At 32.1% G+C, this 16,239-nt stretch overlaps 1 protein-coding gene across 16 annotated transcripts in view; it reads right to left on the reverse strand.

Moving 5' to 3' along the window:
• Positions 1 to 16,239, reverse strand: part of LOC129235338 (heterogeneous nuclear ribonucleoprotein R) — a 97,810-nt gene that overhangs the window by 40,666 nt on the left and 40,905 nt on the right. For 12 of the 16 annotated variants that reach the window (XM_054869118.1, XM_054869121.1, XM_054869123.1 and 9 more), the window contains exons 2-5: positions 6,219 to 6,337; positions 3,761 to 4,082; positions 3,415 to 3,656; positions 611 to 746 (exon numbers count right to left, since the gene is read on the reverse strand). In XM_054869118.1, the coding sequence (XP_054725093.1) occupies positions 611 to 746; positions 3,415 to 3,656; positions 3,761 to 4,082; positions 6,219 to 6,335 (817 nt within the window). In that variant the 5' untranslated portion in view covers positions 6,336 to 6,337. The remainder of the gene's footprint in view (positions 1 to 610; positions 747 to 3,414; positions 3,657 to 3,760; positions 4,083 to 6,218; positions 6,338 to 16,239) is intronic. The other 4 variants (XM_054869119.1, XM_054869122.1, XM_054869133.1 and 1 more) reach the window with 1 other exon arrangement.

Genomic DNA, 16,239 nt, shown 5'->3' on the forward strand with positions numbered 1-16,239 from the left:
TTTAATACAATTTTTGGCGCTTCTAAATTTTTTAATTAATATTTTAACACATAACTTAAAAATTTTCATAATTTACTATTTTTATTTTTTATTAAATATTTTGATTTATGAAAAGTAAATTTTATGAAACTATTTACGAAAAGATGAAAATTTCCAGAGTTTCATAATTAACATTTTACTTTTTATTAAAAATTTTTATTTATGAAAATTAAATTATATGAAACTGTACGAAAATTTTCATGTTACTTATTTCTTTTTATAAAATTTTTGGTGCTTCTCAATTTTTAAATTAATATTTTAACTCATAATTTTCAGATTTTCATAATTTACTATTTTTATTTTTTATTAAATATTTTTATTTTTACGAAATTTGTTAAATTTTATGTTTTTCACTATAAAATTATATTAATTTTCTAATGCAACTCGACGCAATTATCGCTTAGCACTTTACATGCACTTTTAAATATGTATATTACCGTAGTCTAAAGTGCTTTCGTATTTTTCGTATTTTGCATATTATATATTTCTCAAATTCCACCACATACGCATATGTACTTACGATTTTTTTATACAAATTAAATTTTAGAAAAAAATTTCATTTTGAATTTACCTGTTAATTTACCAAATTCGTCTAATATCTCCTCTTTGCCTTTCGACTTGGGTATGTTGCCTACAAATAGGCGCAGGTTCGGTACGCTAATGTTAATTTTTAGACACTTGCCAGGTTTTATTTCGTGATTATCGAGCTGTAGATGGGGAATATGTATACAAATATTTATATGTGTTTTTAGCGTTTGTTTATGTCATTGTTGTTTTTTTTTTGCAGCAGTTGTAGTAAATGTTAATGTTATGCAGTTGTAGTTGGTAGGATTTAATAATAATAATAAACAAGATACAATTTAATAAATAATAAATAAATAATTAATTAAAATGGTAAAATCATAAAAAATGACAAAAAATCAACAAAAATACTGAGCACAAATGGTAGTATATAAAGTTACTATGTAATAATAAAAAGAAAGGATAAATTTTAAATAATGCAAATTGAACGATGATTTACCAGGAAAAGGGAAAAGATAATTTACGATTTATGGAAAAAATGAATTTTTGGGAACGGCTTGGGGGTCAATAAAAAAGTAAATTTTATGAGAAAGTTTAAAGAAGGATCATCGGAAGGAGGGGCGTTTAGATCAATATGAAAAAAAAAATATTTTTTTTGAAAGGAGAAATGTATGTTTGTATGGTATATGTTTGTAAAGTGCTAAACGTACACGATTACCAGTTCTGTTCGATTTGTATAGCTGAAGAAATTTTTAATGTAAGTGATTTGATGAGGGCGGAACGGGTACTTAACATTAGCCGAAATATTTGTTTTTGTTTTTTTAAATTTTCGCTTATACGCTAATTCGCTTTTTCATGTCTTTTTTTAATTTTGTAGTCGTTTTTTTTTGGTTATTTTCAAAAGCCAACATTCATTTTTCGTTGCACGTATTTCGAGTCCAAAATGAGAGTAATTTCGCATTTGTTGATAGTTAAGGAAAATTCAAGGATGAGACAAACAAAGGCATATTAATAATAAATATTTTGTTGTTGTTGTTTTATTTATTAGGGGGCATGCTCGCAATTGAAAAAATAAAACCAGACAATTCTTTCCAGCTTCAAAATCACTACAACATACATAAATAATTCGTGGACGCTGATTAAAAAAAAAAAATGATTAGAGGACACTTTCGTTGCAAGTTCGAAGAATTTGGCGGAAGTCGAAAATTAAGCACAGCACTACGTATACTACCCTAATAGAAAAGTATACAAGAAGAATATACAAAAGTTATACACAAGCTTAAGGAAATAATTTAAAGTTACAAAAGTTTCGGTATGAAGAGCATTGAGAGGGTACGCAGTTGTTGCAAAGAGGAGAAATCGAAATACGAAAAATAAAAAAAATTAGGTATTACAAATTTGTCATTTTAATTTAGTATTTTCACTTTTAGAATTTGGAATTTGCATTGCTTTTAATTTTGAATTTTCATATTTATTCTATTCATAAAATTTAGAATTTTCACTGCTTTTAATTTTGAATTTCGTTGCCGAGTATTGCGTTTCGCCGAGTATTGCAGCCTGAACTTATTTTATACCCCAAACTAAACGTACGACAGTATTTTATTATTTATTTAAAAATACATTTTGCTTATTTTACAAGAACATAGCAAAAATATGTTTATGAAAATAGTATAAGAAATTATTTTATAAAAACAAAAGCGAAAAAAATTATATTTTTTAAACTACGTTTAGGAAACAGTGGTTGGTAGGGGACAGGCAGCTAGACTACTTAAACGGAAGTGATGGAAAATAGTTTTTTGGATCATTAGAGACTTCTTTTCAAATCGTTTTTCGTCGTAAATATCTTGCTTTTCATTCCAGGGTTAAATTTTTATTTTTGTGTTTATTAAATTTCAGTAAATTCAAGGAGTTCGATTCGATGATTTTTGTAGGTGGAAAATTTTGGTTTAGTTTTCTTTTGGTTGCATCCAATTCAATACGAGTATAGGTACGCAAAAAAAAAAAACAAAAAAAAGTTTACTAGACGAGACAGTTAATTGTTTGTTTGTTTTATTTTTTTGTTTTTGTTTTTGTTCTTTTGTAATAAGAAACGGCATGCAAATGCAAGTAAAAAAACTACTACTCGGTATTGTAGAATTGAGAGAACAAAGATTCCAGCAAAACAGTACAACTTAAAAGTACAGTAAAGTACAGAGAGAACGCGAAAGCAGCTACAAAAATAGTAAAATATATACTTAAAAGTTACATAAATAGCTTACAATAAATATGTGTACTACTACATAATATTTATACAGTTATAATGATGATAATCAAATGATGGTATTTAGTTTATTTCAAATTGAAACAGCGAGAGTCCCTAGCATGGACTCAATTAGCTAAAATCAGTCGTTCGAATTCTGTGGCCAGAAGGTGGTATCCGATTAAAATCATCCAAAATATAGTTTTTTCAACTATTGTTGATTTTGTTTTGATTTTCTTTTGTTTTTGACTTGAATTTTAATTCGTGTCATTTTTGTCATGTGAATTTCGAAGCATAATTTTGTTTGCATTCAGCCTAAAAGAAATGTATTTTGTGCCTAAAATTATACTATTGAAAAGAAATTATAGTACAATCGATTAAAGCATTTTTGGTTTGTACTTTTAAAATATAATAAATAAGTAAATAAATATAAAAATATTTATATATGTATGTAAATAAATTTACTGCTGGCTTTCACAAAGCTAAATATTTGTATATAGAAGCTTTCATTTTCACAACTCTGACAAAGCGTTTGCAAAAAAAGTGTGTTTTTTGCTTTAACGAGTATGCAATACATATTTTTTTCAAAAATTTATAAATGAATTTCAAACTACCTGTCGTACGGCATTTGAAGCCGCTTCACGCGTCGTGAAGGTAACAAATGCATATCCACGATTTGTACCCGTCATCGGATCCATCATTAGTCTAAGGTCCCATATTGTACCGCACTCCTCGAATAACGGTATAATCTCATCCTCAAACATATCTTTTGGAATTTTCCCACAGAAAACTTCGCAGCCATTGCCGGGTGTTGGACCATCCCAATTAGGTGGTGGTCCGCCATATTTGCGCTGACCTGTGGCGCAACAAAAGAAAAACAAACAAACATAGCATAACGTGAGACAATTGAATAAAATAATATAATTATATAAAAATTACAGCGTAATTCTAATGTATTACCAGTGGTCACATCTAAGGAGTAGCCAGTTCTTTCGAGAATTTTTTTGATTTTCTCCTCATCTGGTCCCTTCACTTGAACTGCGGTCGCTGGCGTTGGTACTCCCTGTTGGCTGGCACGGCTCTTTTGTCTATATGTTTTCATAACACCACACAAATACGCAGACTTATTTGATACATGTTCCAAATTTGATTCGAGGAACTGACTCAATACATTCAAGGCACCATCAACCGGAAACTCTTTGAGCGCGTCTAGTGCGCGCTCATCTAATTCGACATGCGCTAATTTACCTGTTTTGTAAATATCATCAAGTTTACCAGCAACCTGTGCGTAGAGAAGAGTGAGAAGTGTGTGAATAAGATTTGAACGCAAGTAAAAACTTAAATGTAGAAGGACGACGACTTAAAATAAATAAATAATTAGCGCTACACCCCTTTTGGGCGTTTGAGCGAGCTCCTCCTATTTGTGATGTGCGTCTTGATGTTGTTCCACAAGTAAAGGGACCTCCACTTGTAAGACAACTCTCAACGGCAGATATTTTATAGGAGGAGTTTTCTCATGGCAGAAATACATTCGGAAGATTGCCAAGGCCTGCCGAAGGGCGACTGCTATTAGAAAAAACGTTTTCTATCATTTTGGAGGACGACTTAGCACTAGAAAACATAACAACGTAAAAATGGGTTAAAAATTTTATCACTTAAGGGACTTCCGCTTAAGTACATTTCGCTTAATTAAGTGAATATCACTCGCTTGAAACTTCAAATAAAGCTTCAAGAGGTTGAGCAAATTTTTCAAAGTTTTTTATTCATTATTCACAATCTGTGCAAAAGTTATCCACTCTTAGTGTCTCTTGATCACTTTTACCAGGCGAGCGATTTTTATTAAGCGCGATTTTTTTTATTATTTGGAAACCTATCGATAAATATATAAATATGCTCCAAGTTGTCTTGTTCAATCGAGAAAGTTTCTACAAGCTATTCGAATGACTAATAAAAATCTTTTTAATCATCTCGGTGCTACGGCATTTCCTTTCGAGTATAGTGAATATCCTTTTGGCAATCATTAGAAAATTTCTCACGAAACCTAATAACGTTTATTTTATTGAAGAAAAATATTACAGCAGTTAAACTAAACGTTTTGCTTAAGGTTTAGACAAAAAAAAAGTTTGAATAGGGAAGACATCAATTCCACTTGGGTTTTTATTGTCGCTGGACAGTTTTACGTGTCTCTTTGGATTATATTGTGACTAATGCCCATTTAGAGCCTTTTTGAAACTTTGTATTAATTGCTTACTGTACTGTGGGTGAGTCATGAGGGTTATTTATATTTTTTGTATTAGAATTTTGAAATATGATCAATTTGTTTGTTTTTTAAGCCAAATATTTTTATAAATTTTTATTAAATGTGATCAATTTATTTAACTCAGTGTTTTTCTTAAGCCTTATTCGTATTAATTAATTTTTTTAATAAATATATTTTTTATTAGAATTTTAGAATTAATTTACTTTTTCTAAATCCTTCTTTTCTTTTCCTATTGCTTCTTTTCTTCTTATTATTATAGTTAAGTTAAATATATTGGATTGATTCGTAAATGAACTGGTGTAAAATTTAGATTAAGAAACTTATATGTTAAAAATATTCCAGTTGCTTATAATATTGTTGAAGTACTATTAAAAGACCTTAGTCTTACTATGTAGTATTTATATAAACAAATAAACTGAAAACTGAAACTGAATTTTTTTTATTATATATTTTTTTATTAGAATTTTGAAACATTATCAATTTATTTTAACTCACTGTTTTCCCTAAGCCTTATTCCGATAAATTAATTAATTTTTTTTCGTAATATTTTTTGTATGAATTTTTCTGAAATATGATCCATTTATTAGAGCTAAATATTTCATATAAGCCATATTTTAATATTAATTTTTTTTATTATAGATTTTTTTATGAATTTTTTCCACCACATATTTTTTTAATGAATTCTTATTAAATATGATCAATTTATTTTAACTCACTGTTTTCCCTAAGCCTTATTCCAATAAATAAATTAATTTTTTTTCGTAATATTTTTTTTATGAATTTTTATGAAATATGATCCATTTATTAGAGCTAAATATTTCATATAAGCCATATTTTAATATTAATTTTTTTTATTATAGATTTTTTTATGAATTTTTTCTACCACATATTTTTTTTAATGAATTCTTATTAAATATGATCAATTTATTTTAACTCACTGTTTTTCTTAAGCCTTATTCCAATTAATGAATTAATTTTTTTCATTATATTTTTTTATGAATTTTTATGAAATATGATCAATTTATTAGAAGTCAGTATTTAATCTAAGCCATATTTCAATTAATTAATTTTTTTTATTATATATTTTTTTATGCATTTTTTTTATTACAATTTTTTTTATGAATTTTTATGAAATATGATCAATTTATTTTAACTTACTTTTTTATCTAAGCCATATTCCAAGAGTTTTGGGTAATCTTCCGTTCTTTCACCATCGCCGCGATCTTCTGATTTTTGATTGATGTCATCTACCAGTTCGCCATTGCCTTCCGCCATTTCTGTAATAAAAAAAAAACACATAAATAAATAAAAGCTATAGTTACAAAAATTTCTTATAAAAAAACAGTTATTATAATAAATATAATTACAATAAATATTGTAGATCTCTTCAGCATCAAACTGCACAACATAAATTAGTGCTAAGCAGCAGATCGGTCAAATATCTAACAAAGTATGTAATAAGTAGTCTAATAAATATATCTATATATGTACATATGTTTGCTCTGCATGGATAACAAAAAATGTTTGCCAATTCAGTATGTAAGAAAAATCTTAACTTTCTCAGCAAAAAACTTTTATAACCAAAATTAAAAACTCCTTCCTTTATTTAATGCATAAATACGGAAAAATTTAATTCTGCATTGATTTAAAAATTTTTATTTTATATTATTTTTTGTTATTTTTGTAATATTTTCTTAGTTTGGCATTGGTTTTATATTTAATAAATCTCATTTTCAGTATTGTTATTTTAAAGCAGAGCCCAGAATATAAATTTTCTACTTGCAACTCCGCGTACCCAAAATCCGAATTGTAATCGTCATATAAATTTGAGGTTATTGAACTGACGCACAAATAAATGTGCACATAATTCGCAACAAACAAACACTAGCAAACTAACCAGCATTGGTACGCATAAGGAGAATAATAAATAAACTCAGCACGTGAACGCGTAAAGCTTGCAAAATTAAAGCGGCAATATGTAAAAGCAAATACAGAAAAAAACCTTAGCGCCTACTTAGCGGTCGGTCCACAACATGTGAGAAAGACCGAGCAGCGCGGCTCAAATGCTTGATCAACCACTTGCCAATCTATGTACGCTGCCTGTAGAAAGTCTCCTACAACAACAGTCCACTTCATATCCCCACTTTGCACTCACTCTCCCCAACTACTGGCTAACTGATGATCGACGTTTGCGTAGCTACGCGTAAGCGTCAAGAGATTGCGGAAGCGCTAGTCAAATTTACCTTGAGGAAGGTTCAATGAACGCAAACTGGGTCGCCGTATGCTTGAACGCACATTTTGCGAAATTAACAAAATTTGCAAAATTGCAAACACTAAAAACAACAACAGTAAAGAGCGAAGCTAAAACGTTTCTACACACGCATCTCGACTACTCACACACTATTTTACTACATTGTACTCTCAATAATTTTCTAGATTATTTCACACAATTCTCTAGTTTACCGGCAGAGCAAAAGAGAATTCCGCTCATGGAAAATAATAAACAAAACAAAAGAAAAAATTGCTATAGAAATAGGAACTAAAAATTTGGCAAACTGGCAAAAATTGCGCGTACAAGGTGCGTTGACACCAACCGGTGGCTGTCTCTAATTTCGTTGTTTGTTTTATTTTTGACTATCCTCTTTTGAATTTTAGTGCGTACGACTCTAACGCACGCTGCTTGCCGCCGGCGAGCGCACTCCGATCGCTATTGTGTATATAGACGCACTTCACCAGCAGCTGATAGTTATGTGTGCATATACATATGAATGTGACCCATTTGTTCGTGTGTGTGCTAAAAGAGAATATTTGATTATTTTCTTAGTGATTGTGTACTTTTTATTTAACACTCTCACGCACATTCTTCACGCAGAGAGGAATTAGAAGTAGGCAAACTGCTGCAGTGTTACGTATACGCCACCAACGCTATCTATACACACACATGCGTATCATGTGAACAGCTGTTTATGCGAGTCACCTATATCATCGCCACACTATTTTTTGTCTTCGACTTTGTGCTGCTTTTGTTGCTATCGCTGCCTCATACCAAATATTGAATGCCGGCTAGGTTCGGCTGTGCTGGGCAGCAGCAAATGTGACGCAGTGACTATGACGTTTACAAAAACGTTAAACAATTCTCATAAATGTATGGAGCTACATACATATGCACAATTGTTGTTGTTGTTATATGGTTTGTGTGACTATTCCATCGCTTGTAGGCGTACTCGTACTTTTTATGCGAGTGTGTTTATTGAATGCTCGAGCACCTTGCCTTTTTTCTATTTTAGAGTTTCAACGGTGCCTTCTGTTGATAACTGCTTACACGCGTATACACATTTATTTATCGTGAATATCACGAAATCGGTATCGTTGTACATGAAAACAAAGGAAAATATGTTTGCTTCTACTCTCTAAGCCCATTTTTTATAGTAAATACAACAAAAATGAACTTTATTTTCCGTCTTTCAATACTCTTATTTGTAGAAAAAACCCTGTAGGACCCGAAGAGGTAATTTCTAGTTCTACACCTAAAATCCAAACGCATAGATGCAAAAACTTTATTCTTAGAGTAAATTATTTTGTTTTTCTAGATTATATTTTTTCTAATGTACTCGAAAAATTAGTTAAATTTGTTCCGATACAGGTAATTGTGATTCTAATATCCCTTTTAGCCGCAATGCGTTTCCAATCAGAATTTCAAGCAAATCAGAAACTGGCATTGAGGCTGATGCTACCGTAACTCACTGAGACTCTCAAAAATGGGCAAATGGCATCTCATGGAAATATTAACGGTGCATTGAATCATTGGTCATATGGCTGCCAAATTCGGATTTTCGTATAACGATTTATAAAGGAGCGTAGAAAGGAGATGAATTTTCTATAATGCGCCTTAATTTAATCTGGAGAGTTTACATGTAAACTGGTTACTGAATGGGTTAGAAGATGAGTAAGGTTTAAAAATAAATAGGAAATCAAGAAAAATTCCCAAACCATTGCTGTGAGTCCCTGTGACTAGCAAGTGAACTCATGAAGAGTAGCCCAGTAAAGCTTGAATCTTGCACTATAATAACCAAATATGCAGTTCCAAAAACAAAAAAACAAAAAAATGCCGTAGTTATTTTCTCTACAGGGCATGTCTGGCTACTGAAGCTACAATAGAAAAATGTTGAATAGAAACAACAGCTGCAGGAATATAATGATATTTTTGCCGCTACCCCATATTTTTTAAATTATTATTATTATTCGAAAAATAGAAAAAAAAGCAAATTGACTTAGCCAAACAGCTGCCTATGCGGGTGAATATCGTTTAGTAAAAATCCTTTGTTTGCAGGTCTGAGTGACGAATTGATTTTATTTATATTTATTTATTTTCAGGACACGAGGGTGGACGATCTTCATAGAATTAACGTTTTGACAGTCAGTTGTTGCTGTTGTTGTAGCAGCAAGTCTGAAGGTCTGCTTCAAGTGCAATTAATTAATGGAAAGGTATCAATGAAAACCAACTTCTGTTCACAGGCCGCAATCATTCTACAAAAGGAGCAATAATTTCATAGAAATAAAATGAAAAACTGTCACATACATCAGCCAAAGTTTAAGACAAACGTGTTTTTTTATATCTATAATTTGTGATGACTTTTAAAGATCTTCGACGCTCTGGCACAAAAAAGCTAGCGCATATATTGATCTCTACTTTTATGCCAAATATGGATCTATGCTTATGTAGATATATTTATGTATGTATATCTACGACCGACATCTCATGGGACAGTGCAAAAACAACAGCACAGAACCGTGTACGGCCGCAAGAGGAGTGAACAAAAAAAAAAACCAACAAAAAAAAAAAAAATTAGTATAGAAAGCGCTCCATCTTTTATTGTGCTATCGTAGACTTGGAACTTAATGAGTTTTAGTAAAATATATTCTAAGTGAACACAGCAATGAACTGTGAAGCCTCTGTTTCTGTTTACTATGACAGTCTAATCCAAAGTTCAATGAAAATAGGTTTCAGTTCCTGAGCTCCACTGAACGGTATTTTCGTTGAAATGACTTTTGAATTCACTACTTAATTATTTTATTCCTTTTCCTCTTACGATCTGAAATATTCTTCCCCCATAGCCGCTTCCTACAAGCTTTCATTGCCAACTACATACATCTTCTAATCTGCGCGAAATCTACAATCGTTGAATATAGGGGAAAAAACTCAATACTATTTAGTACTTGCAGATTAAAGTAAAAAACAGAAACAAATATTTTTTTAAACAAACATTTGCAAACTAGGTTAGCAGTGCGAATAATTTAGACCACATACATAAATAACGTGAACAAAACGTAACAAATTTTAATCAGCTACTTCTTTCTTTCATAAATAAAATACACGAATACAGAACACACATTCACATACTTATTTACATATATTTCAGATTTAGTTGTATTAGCAAGTAGTTTCTAAATAGCAGTCACCGCGTCGCGTGAACAGTTCGCTTTAAACAATGTGTGTATATGTTTGTAGACATATACACTGGCTCTAAATAAGTAAATATAAAAAGCTTTTTTTAAAAGACTTTAATGCAGCTGAAATGTCATCGATAATCTAGTTAGTACATAGCCTAGTGTTGTTTTTTTTTTTTTTTTTTATTCCCCAAATCCCATCGTCGGTGATTCGACGGCGCCTACTTTAATTTGATGTGCAGTACTTTCAATGTAGAATTCGGACTCTTTTTGTACCTCGAATCAAATGCTTTATTTTTTGTATGTAGTAGTAGAATTTTTAAGTTGTTGTATACATTTTTTAACTTACAGAGTAAATATTTACCATTTTTTCGGTCAACTCCAACTTAGAAATATGCGTCGTCAATTCGACAAAGAAATGCTAATAAATTAAAACCATTCTTAATGCAAAATAGTAAAATGCTTTCGTATTGAATAAAAATCCATTTCATTGGTTAGAAAAAAAAGGCTTCTCAACTGTTCCCATCAAACTGGACGTAATGAGATCAAATAAAATAAAATCGGTTGTAATATATTATGTACTTTTCATGACGAACTTATTAAAGGTAGTGGCAAAGATCAACAGCAACGTTTTATACATTAGAATGTCATGATAAGAGCAAGTAGGAAAGGATGAACAACGTTGAGCTGCCGATATGCAACTGGAGCTAGAAGCCTACAACGATGATGTGAATGGGACGTCTTTTCTTCATATTATGTTCTGCTGATATCCTAATGCACACTGCGAAAAAAAAAAAACAAATCAGATGGCATATCACCTTTAATAGATTTGCCTTTTTGGTCTACGCCAACGAATCTACAACTTCTATAGCCATAGAAACCCATGAATTGAGACCCTAAAATTAACAAACAAACGTAATTAAATATTACTGATTTCTGAAGCGTACCTCAATTGGACTTGTAAGGGGCAGAAGAGCACAATTTTTTGTGGGTTTTATTTTAATTTACGATCATTGATTTTATGATCTTAACTCAGCCCACCAAAAGCCAAGGATGATTCATAACAGAATTTCTGTTGTTGTTGTAGCAGCATAAACATTCCCCGTGCATATACGAGGAATGCTGCTGAAGTGACAGTCCTTGGCCGGATATAAATCCGGGTCGTTCCGGTTACGTAGAACCGACTGTCGTGGGAAAGCGACGGATTGTTAGTTAGGTATGGGGAAAAAAAATTTTTTTGAAGTGAAACTTCTTTTGTCTCGAAGGATGAAACGCTGTGAGGAGTAAAACCATAGCGTTTCATCGATATGTGACGCACGCCAGCGCCATCTGTTAAAAGCGTGGCGTGGATGAAACGCTGTGAGGAGTAAAACTACGCTAAACTACGTAAAACTCACGCTATGCCAGCGCCATCTGTTAAAAGACTGGCGTGGCGTGTCGTCGTGAATGTAATGCGGTCGTTTATTATTGCATTCTTATCGAATGTAATTTGTAAATATGACATTTGATTGACGGCCGCCGTAGCCGAGTGGGTTGGTGCGTGATCACCATTCGGAATTCACAGAGAGGTCGTTGGTTCGAATCTCGGTGAAAGCAAAATTAATGAAAACATTTTTCTAATAGCGGTCGCCCCTCGGCAGGCAATGGCAAACCTCCGAGTGTATTTCTGCCATGAAAAAAATCTGCTCATAAACATATCATAAAACAAAATGAAATAAATGCATAAAAAAAAAAAAAAAAAAATTTTCTTGTGATTCGAACCAAGGATTTCGGATCGGAAGCCCACATTGCTAGCCGCTGGGCTATCGCGCTGTGCTGTCGCCGCAAAATAATGTATCATAAATCTGTTTACCAAACCAAAGACCATACACTTTGCGAACGCATTTCGGTGGAAACAGTTGACAGTTATCCCAAACACAATATTATATTAGTAACGCGAGACGCGTCATAGAGTGTGTGTGTAGTTTTGAGCAAATCTTACAAACATATTTTGTTTTGTTGATTGATTTCTGTTAAATATGGCATCAAATCAACAAAAACGGAAACCGAAAACAGGTGCTGAACGGCAACGTGAGTATTTGGTGCGTAAAAAATTAAGAGCTACTGTTGAACACCGTGACAGTGAATCCTCCGGTTGTACGATAAGTGATAATTTGTAGTACCAACAACAAGATGCGGAACTACCATTGATGCAGTATTTCATCGATACCTTGATAGATTAGAATGTAGATCATTTTTTACGTATTTCAGTTACCATAAAGCCCTTGTTTCATTTTTGGAAAACGAATCCAATAATGATAATGACAATGCCGAGAACCAAATGTAATTGAGTACAATAAATTCATTTCTTTTTATATTAAAATAAATAAATAATTCTGTTTAATAAAATTCCATTCCATGCTTTCCATGACTTCTGCATGCATTATATTGAAATAATAGTTAAATTATTGATTTGTTGATAAAAGAAGTTTCACTTCAATCGTGCGGGTTCCGTGAACTACCACACACTTTCTTTTTTGAGAGGAACTTTGGACTCTACGCTTCACAAAATTTAGCTTTAGCTTAGTGAGGTACAAACGAATGACGTCGGCATATTTGCCAAATTCGCTCAGAGCCGAATAACGGTCTGCTAGGTAGTACACCTCTAAACATCTTTTCACCATGGCCAAATGCAGAGCGCTCTGAAGCAGTGGTGAAAAGAGAGTGCTCAAGAGCATCGCATGAGAGCGCTTAGGAATTACGTTGTGTCTCTTTGTTAGCTTGCACTCACTTTTTCTCTAATTCTCCGTTGGAATTTGTATGTTTTCGTTATGTATTATTTATCGCTTGAGGTTATAAGATCAGATAAAACAGCGCCACGGTGTTCGATAATTATTAAAGTTATTCAAACGTTCTCAAAACGAAAGGCTCTGGGAAAAACTGAGAGAATTACAATTTCGTTGGGTGAAGCCATGACTTTATGAATGAGGCGCAATGACCGACATTTTTTTGGCTTCATAAGAAAATCAGTCGATCGAGCACACAGTGGTTACAAACTTCAAAGAAATATGTTTCGAAAACAAATAAACATTTTTTATTTACTTTTTATTTCTACTCTCTTTTTCGGAATATTGTGGGAAATTCATTTTAGTCTAATCGCTTTTTTATCATAAATAAAAAAAAATGTGAAAAAATATATATATTAATAAAATAATCCAAACACACTTCATCTAGGTTATCTTGAGATGTTTTAAGAAGTTTTTTTTTTAAATCGTAGGCAAATAAAGGAGTAGGCCCGGAGTTTTTGCAGGTCATTTGGCATGCCGAAATCATTCATTCAAAGAGTTCCATAAGAGAATATTGAGAAGACCCATTTCTGCGACGGATATGCTCCTTTGGCATCGTTTATCGATCAGCTTTAAGAAAATCATCGCAACGCACAGTGAGTTCCAATTGTGTACCTTGCGGACTCCGCTGGCTGGCTGGGATATATCTAAGCAGTTTTGATCTGCTATTAGCTACATAATTGTCGACTGCACTGTACATTTTTTGCAAACGTTTAGCTAACTAGCAAATACATATACACATGTAGATATATTCATGTGTATTTGTATGCATGGAGGGAGAACAATGTTTGCCAGCCGTAGAACGTGGCTGAGGTACACATATTAAGAATCACAAATGTGCCAACTGCCGTCAAAGCTCATTCATTACGGTAATCTACTTATCTACACACACTTATGCACATATTTTCAGTTATTATTACTTTTTATTTTATTCTATATTATTTAATTTAAAATTTTACTTTTCTAGCTTTGTACTATAAATTCACGACACTGTTCGGTATGCTTTTTGTTTTTGTTTGACTTGTCGTCGTTTTGTGTTCGCTTTTGCTGTTTGCTTTTGCACCGTACGTTAAAATTCTTTGCTATTTATGTGCGAGTCTTGTTTTTATTGTTGTTTAGGTGTTTATGCTTTTTTTGCAAATTTACGTATGTGGTGAGTGGGTTCAAACAATATTCAACAGATGTTGCTATAAAAAATGTATTCGCTCGCTAGCAAGTAACGTGTAGCTAAGCGTTGCGCTGCTCTCTCTTCCGCCCACTCTCCTGATATTTATATGAGTTCTTGCCTCGTGTATTGTATTTTTGCTCCCATCGGAATCCGCAAATTCAAATAAAAAAGAAAACATAAAGCAAAAGACATTTCGGAAAAAAATTTGCACTAATAGCTCCAATACATATGCAATGCTATTTATGCCCTGCTGGAAATTAAGAAGTCCCCTACTAAAATAGCGAACTTTTAGCTCATTCACGAGGATTAATTTTTGGTTGATTTGAAAATCAAGCAGCACTCGTGCAAGACGCATGCCCGGTTTCAGAAATCAATTTTAAATTAAAACTTAAAATAGCAAAGTTTCGTATTGAAATTGCACAACTTCCTATTTTAACAGCCTGACAAATTTTAAAATTGTTAATAAGTTAATTTTTTCACAATATTCAAAAATATTTGTGTATAAAAGTGTAGTTGGTCTTAAGAAAAACAAGTCAAAATCGTACTTTCGTTACGTCATGGGCAAAGATATCCAAAATTTAGTAGCCTAATTTTCTTTTTAAAACCCAAAAAATCGAAATTTTAAAATATTTCGAAAAGCATCCTACCTTTAAAATATACGACTATCATCTAGGTTCGGAAAATTTTACATAATATTGGTGTATCGGGGCACTGTTAAAAGCTAAACGAGTATATGTACGCATCCGCAGTACCATAAGCATTGTATTATTCACCCACTACTAGTCAAATTAAAAATAAACAGCCTATAGTTAGTTGAAAACAGGGACAAGACGTTTTCGGCGCCAACGACATACGAAATTAGTCAGTTAGAAGGGAATAAAAGTGGCCGAAGTAGGTATCAGTGAGAAGTATTTGAGGAATAGTGCATATAAAATGAGCTTGCAGTGAGGCGGATTTCCTACAGGGTGGCAAAAAAAAAACAAAAAATCATTTTTTATTCTATACGTATCTAAATGTATGTGTGTATGTATACTTGTGTGCACTTGCTTTTTTTTCTGCGATTTAGAGTGTATTGATGAAGCGATAAGATAGCTATTCAAATTACTCGAGTGAAACGTCGAAAGACAAAAACAAAGCCGATACACACAAAATCTCGGCGAAATGTTTGTTCGAAATATTTGTAAGCTGCGGACGCTACAAGTGAATAAAAAATTATTGGTTGACAAATTTGCTGCCAAGGCATTAAGTTTACTGTTTTTTTGCGATAGTAGTATACGTACAAAAAAACAAAAACAAAGCAAACGTGGAAATAAGTTTTTTCTTTGTTTATTCCTTTCAAGTTGTCTTTACATACATACACGTACGTACCCAATGAACACGTGAAAAAAATTCTAAAACTTTTGAAAAATTTAAATCTCAATTTGATTTTCAGCATTGAAAATTGCATTTCACTATATCGAAATCGAATGGAGTATAAAGCTGGATACTCATATTTTTTTTTTAATTCTGGTTAAAAAGTTGAACGCTTTGTGGAAATGTTGAACAATTTTTAAACCTAATCTTATATGGTTTTTGTTGTATTGTAGTATAAACTATACTTTTATAAAAAAAGTAGTGGCAGCGGTATTCATTTTTTTTATGGCGCGTATATGAGCAGACATCGAAGAGGTGAGAATCAATAGTGGTTAGGGCGAAAGCAAATTTAATAAAGAATTTTCTTACATGAAACATAATAATA

Source organism: Anastrepha obliqua, chromosome 1 (assembly GCF_027943255.1).
Source record: "Anastrepha obliqua isolate idAnaObli1 chromosome 1, idAnaObli1_1.0, whole genome shotgun sequence".
Taxonomy (NCBI): Eukaryota; Metazoa; Arthropoda; class Insecta; order Diptera; family Tephritidae; genus Anastrepha; species Anastrepha obliqua.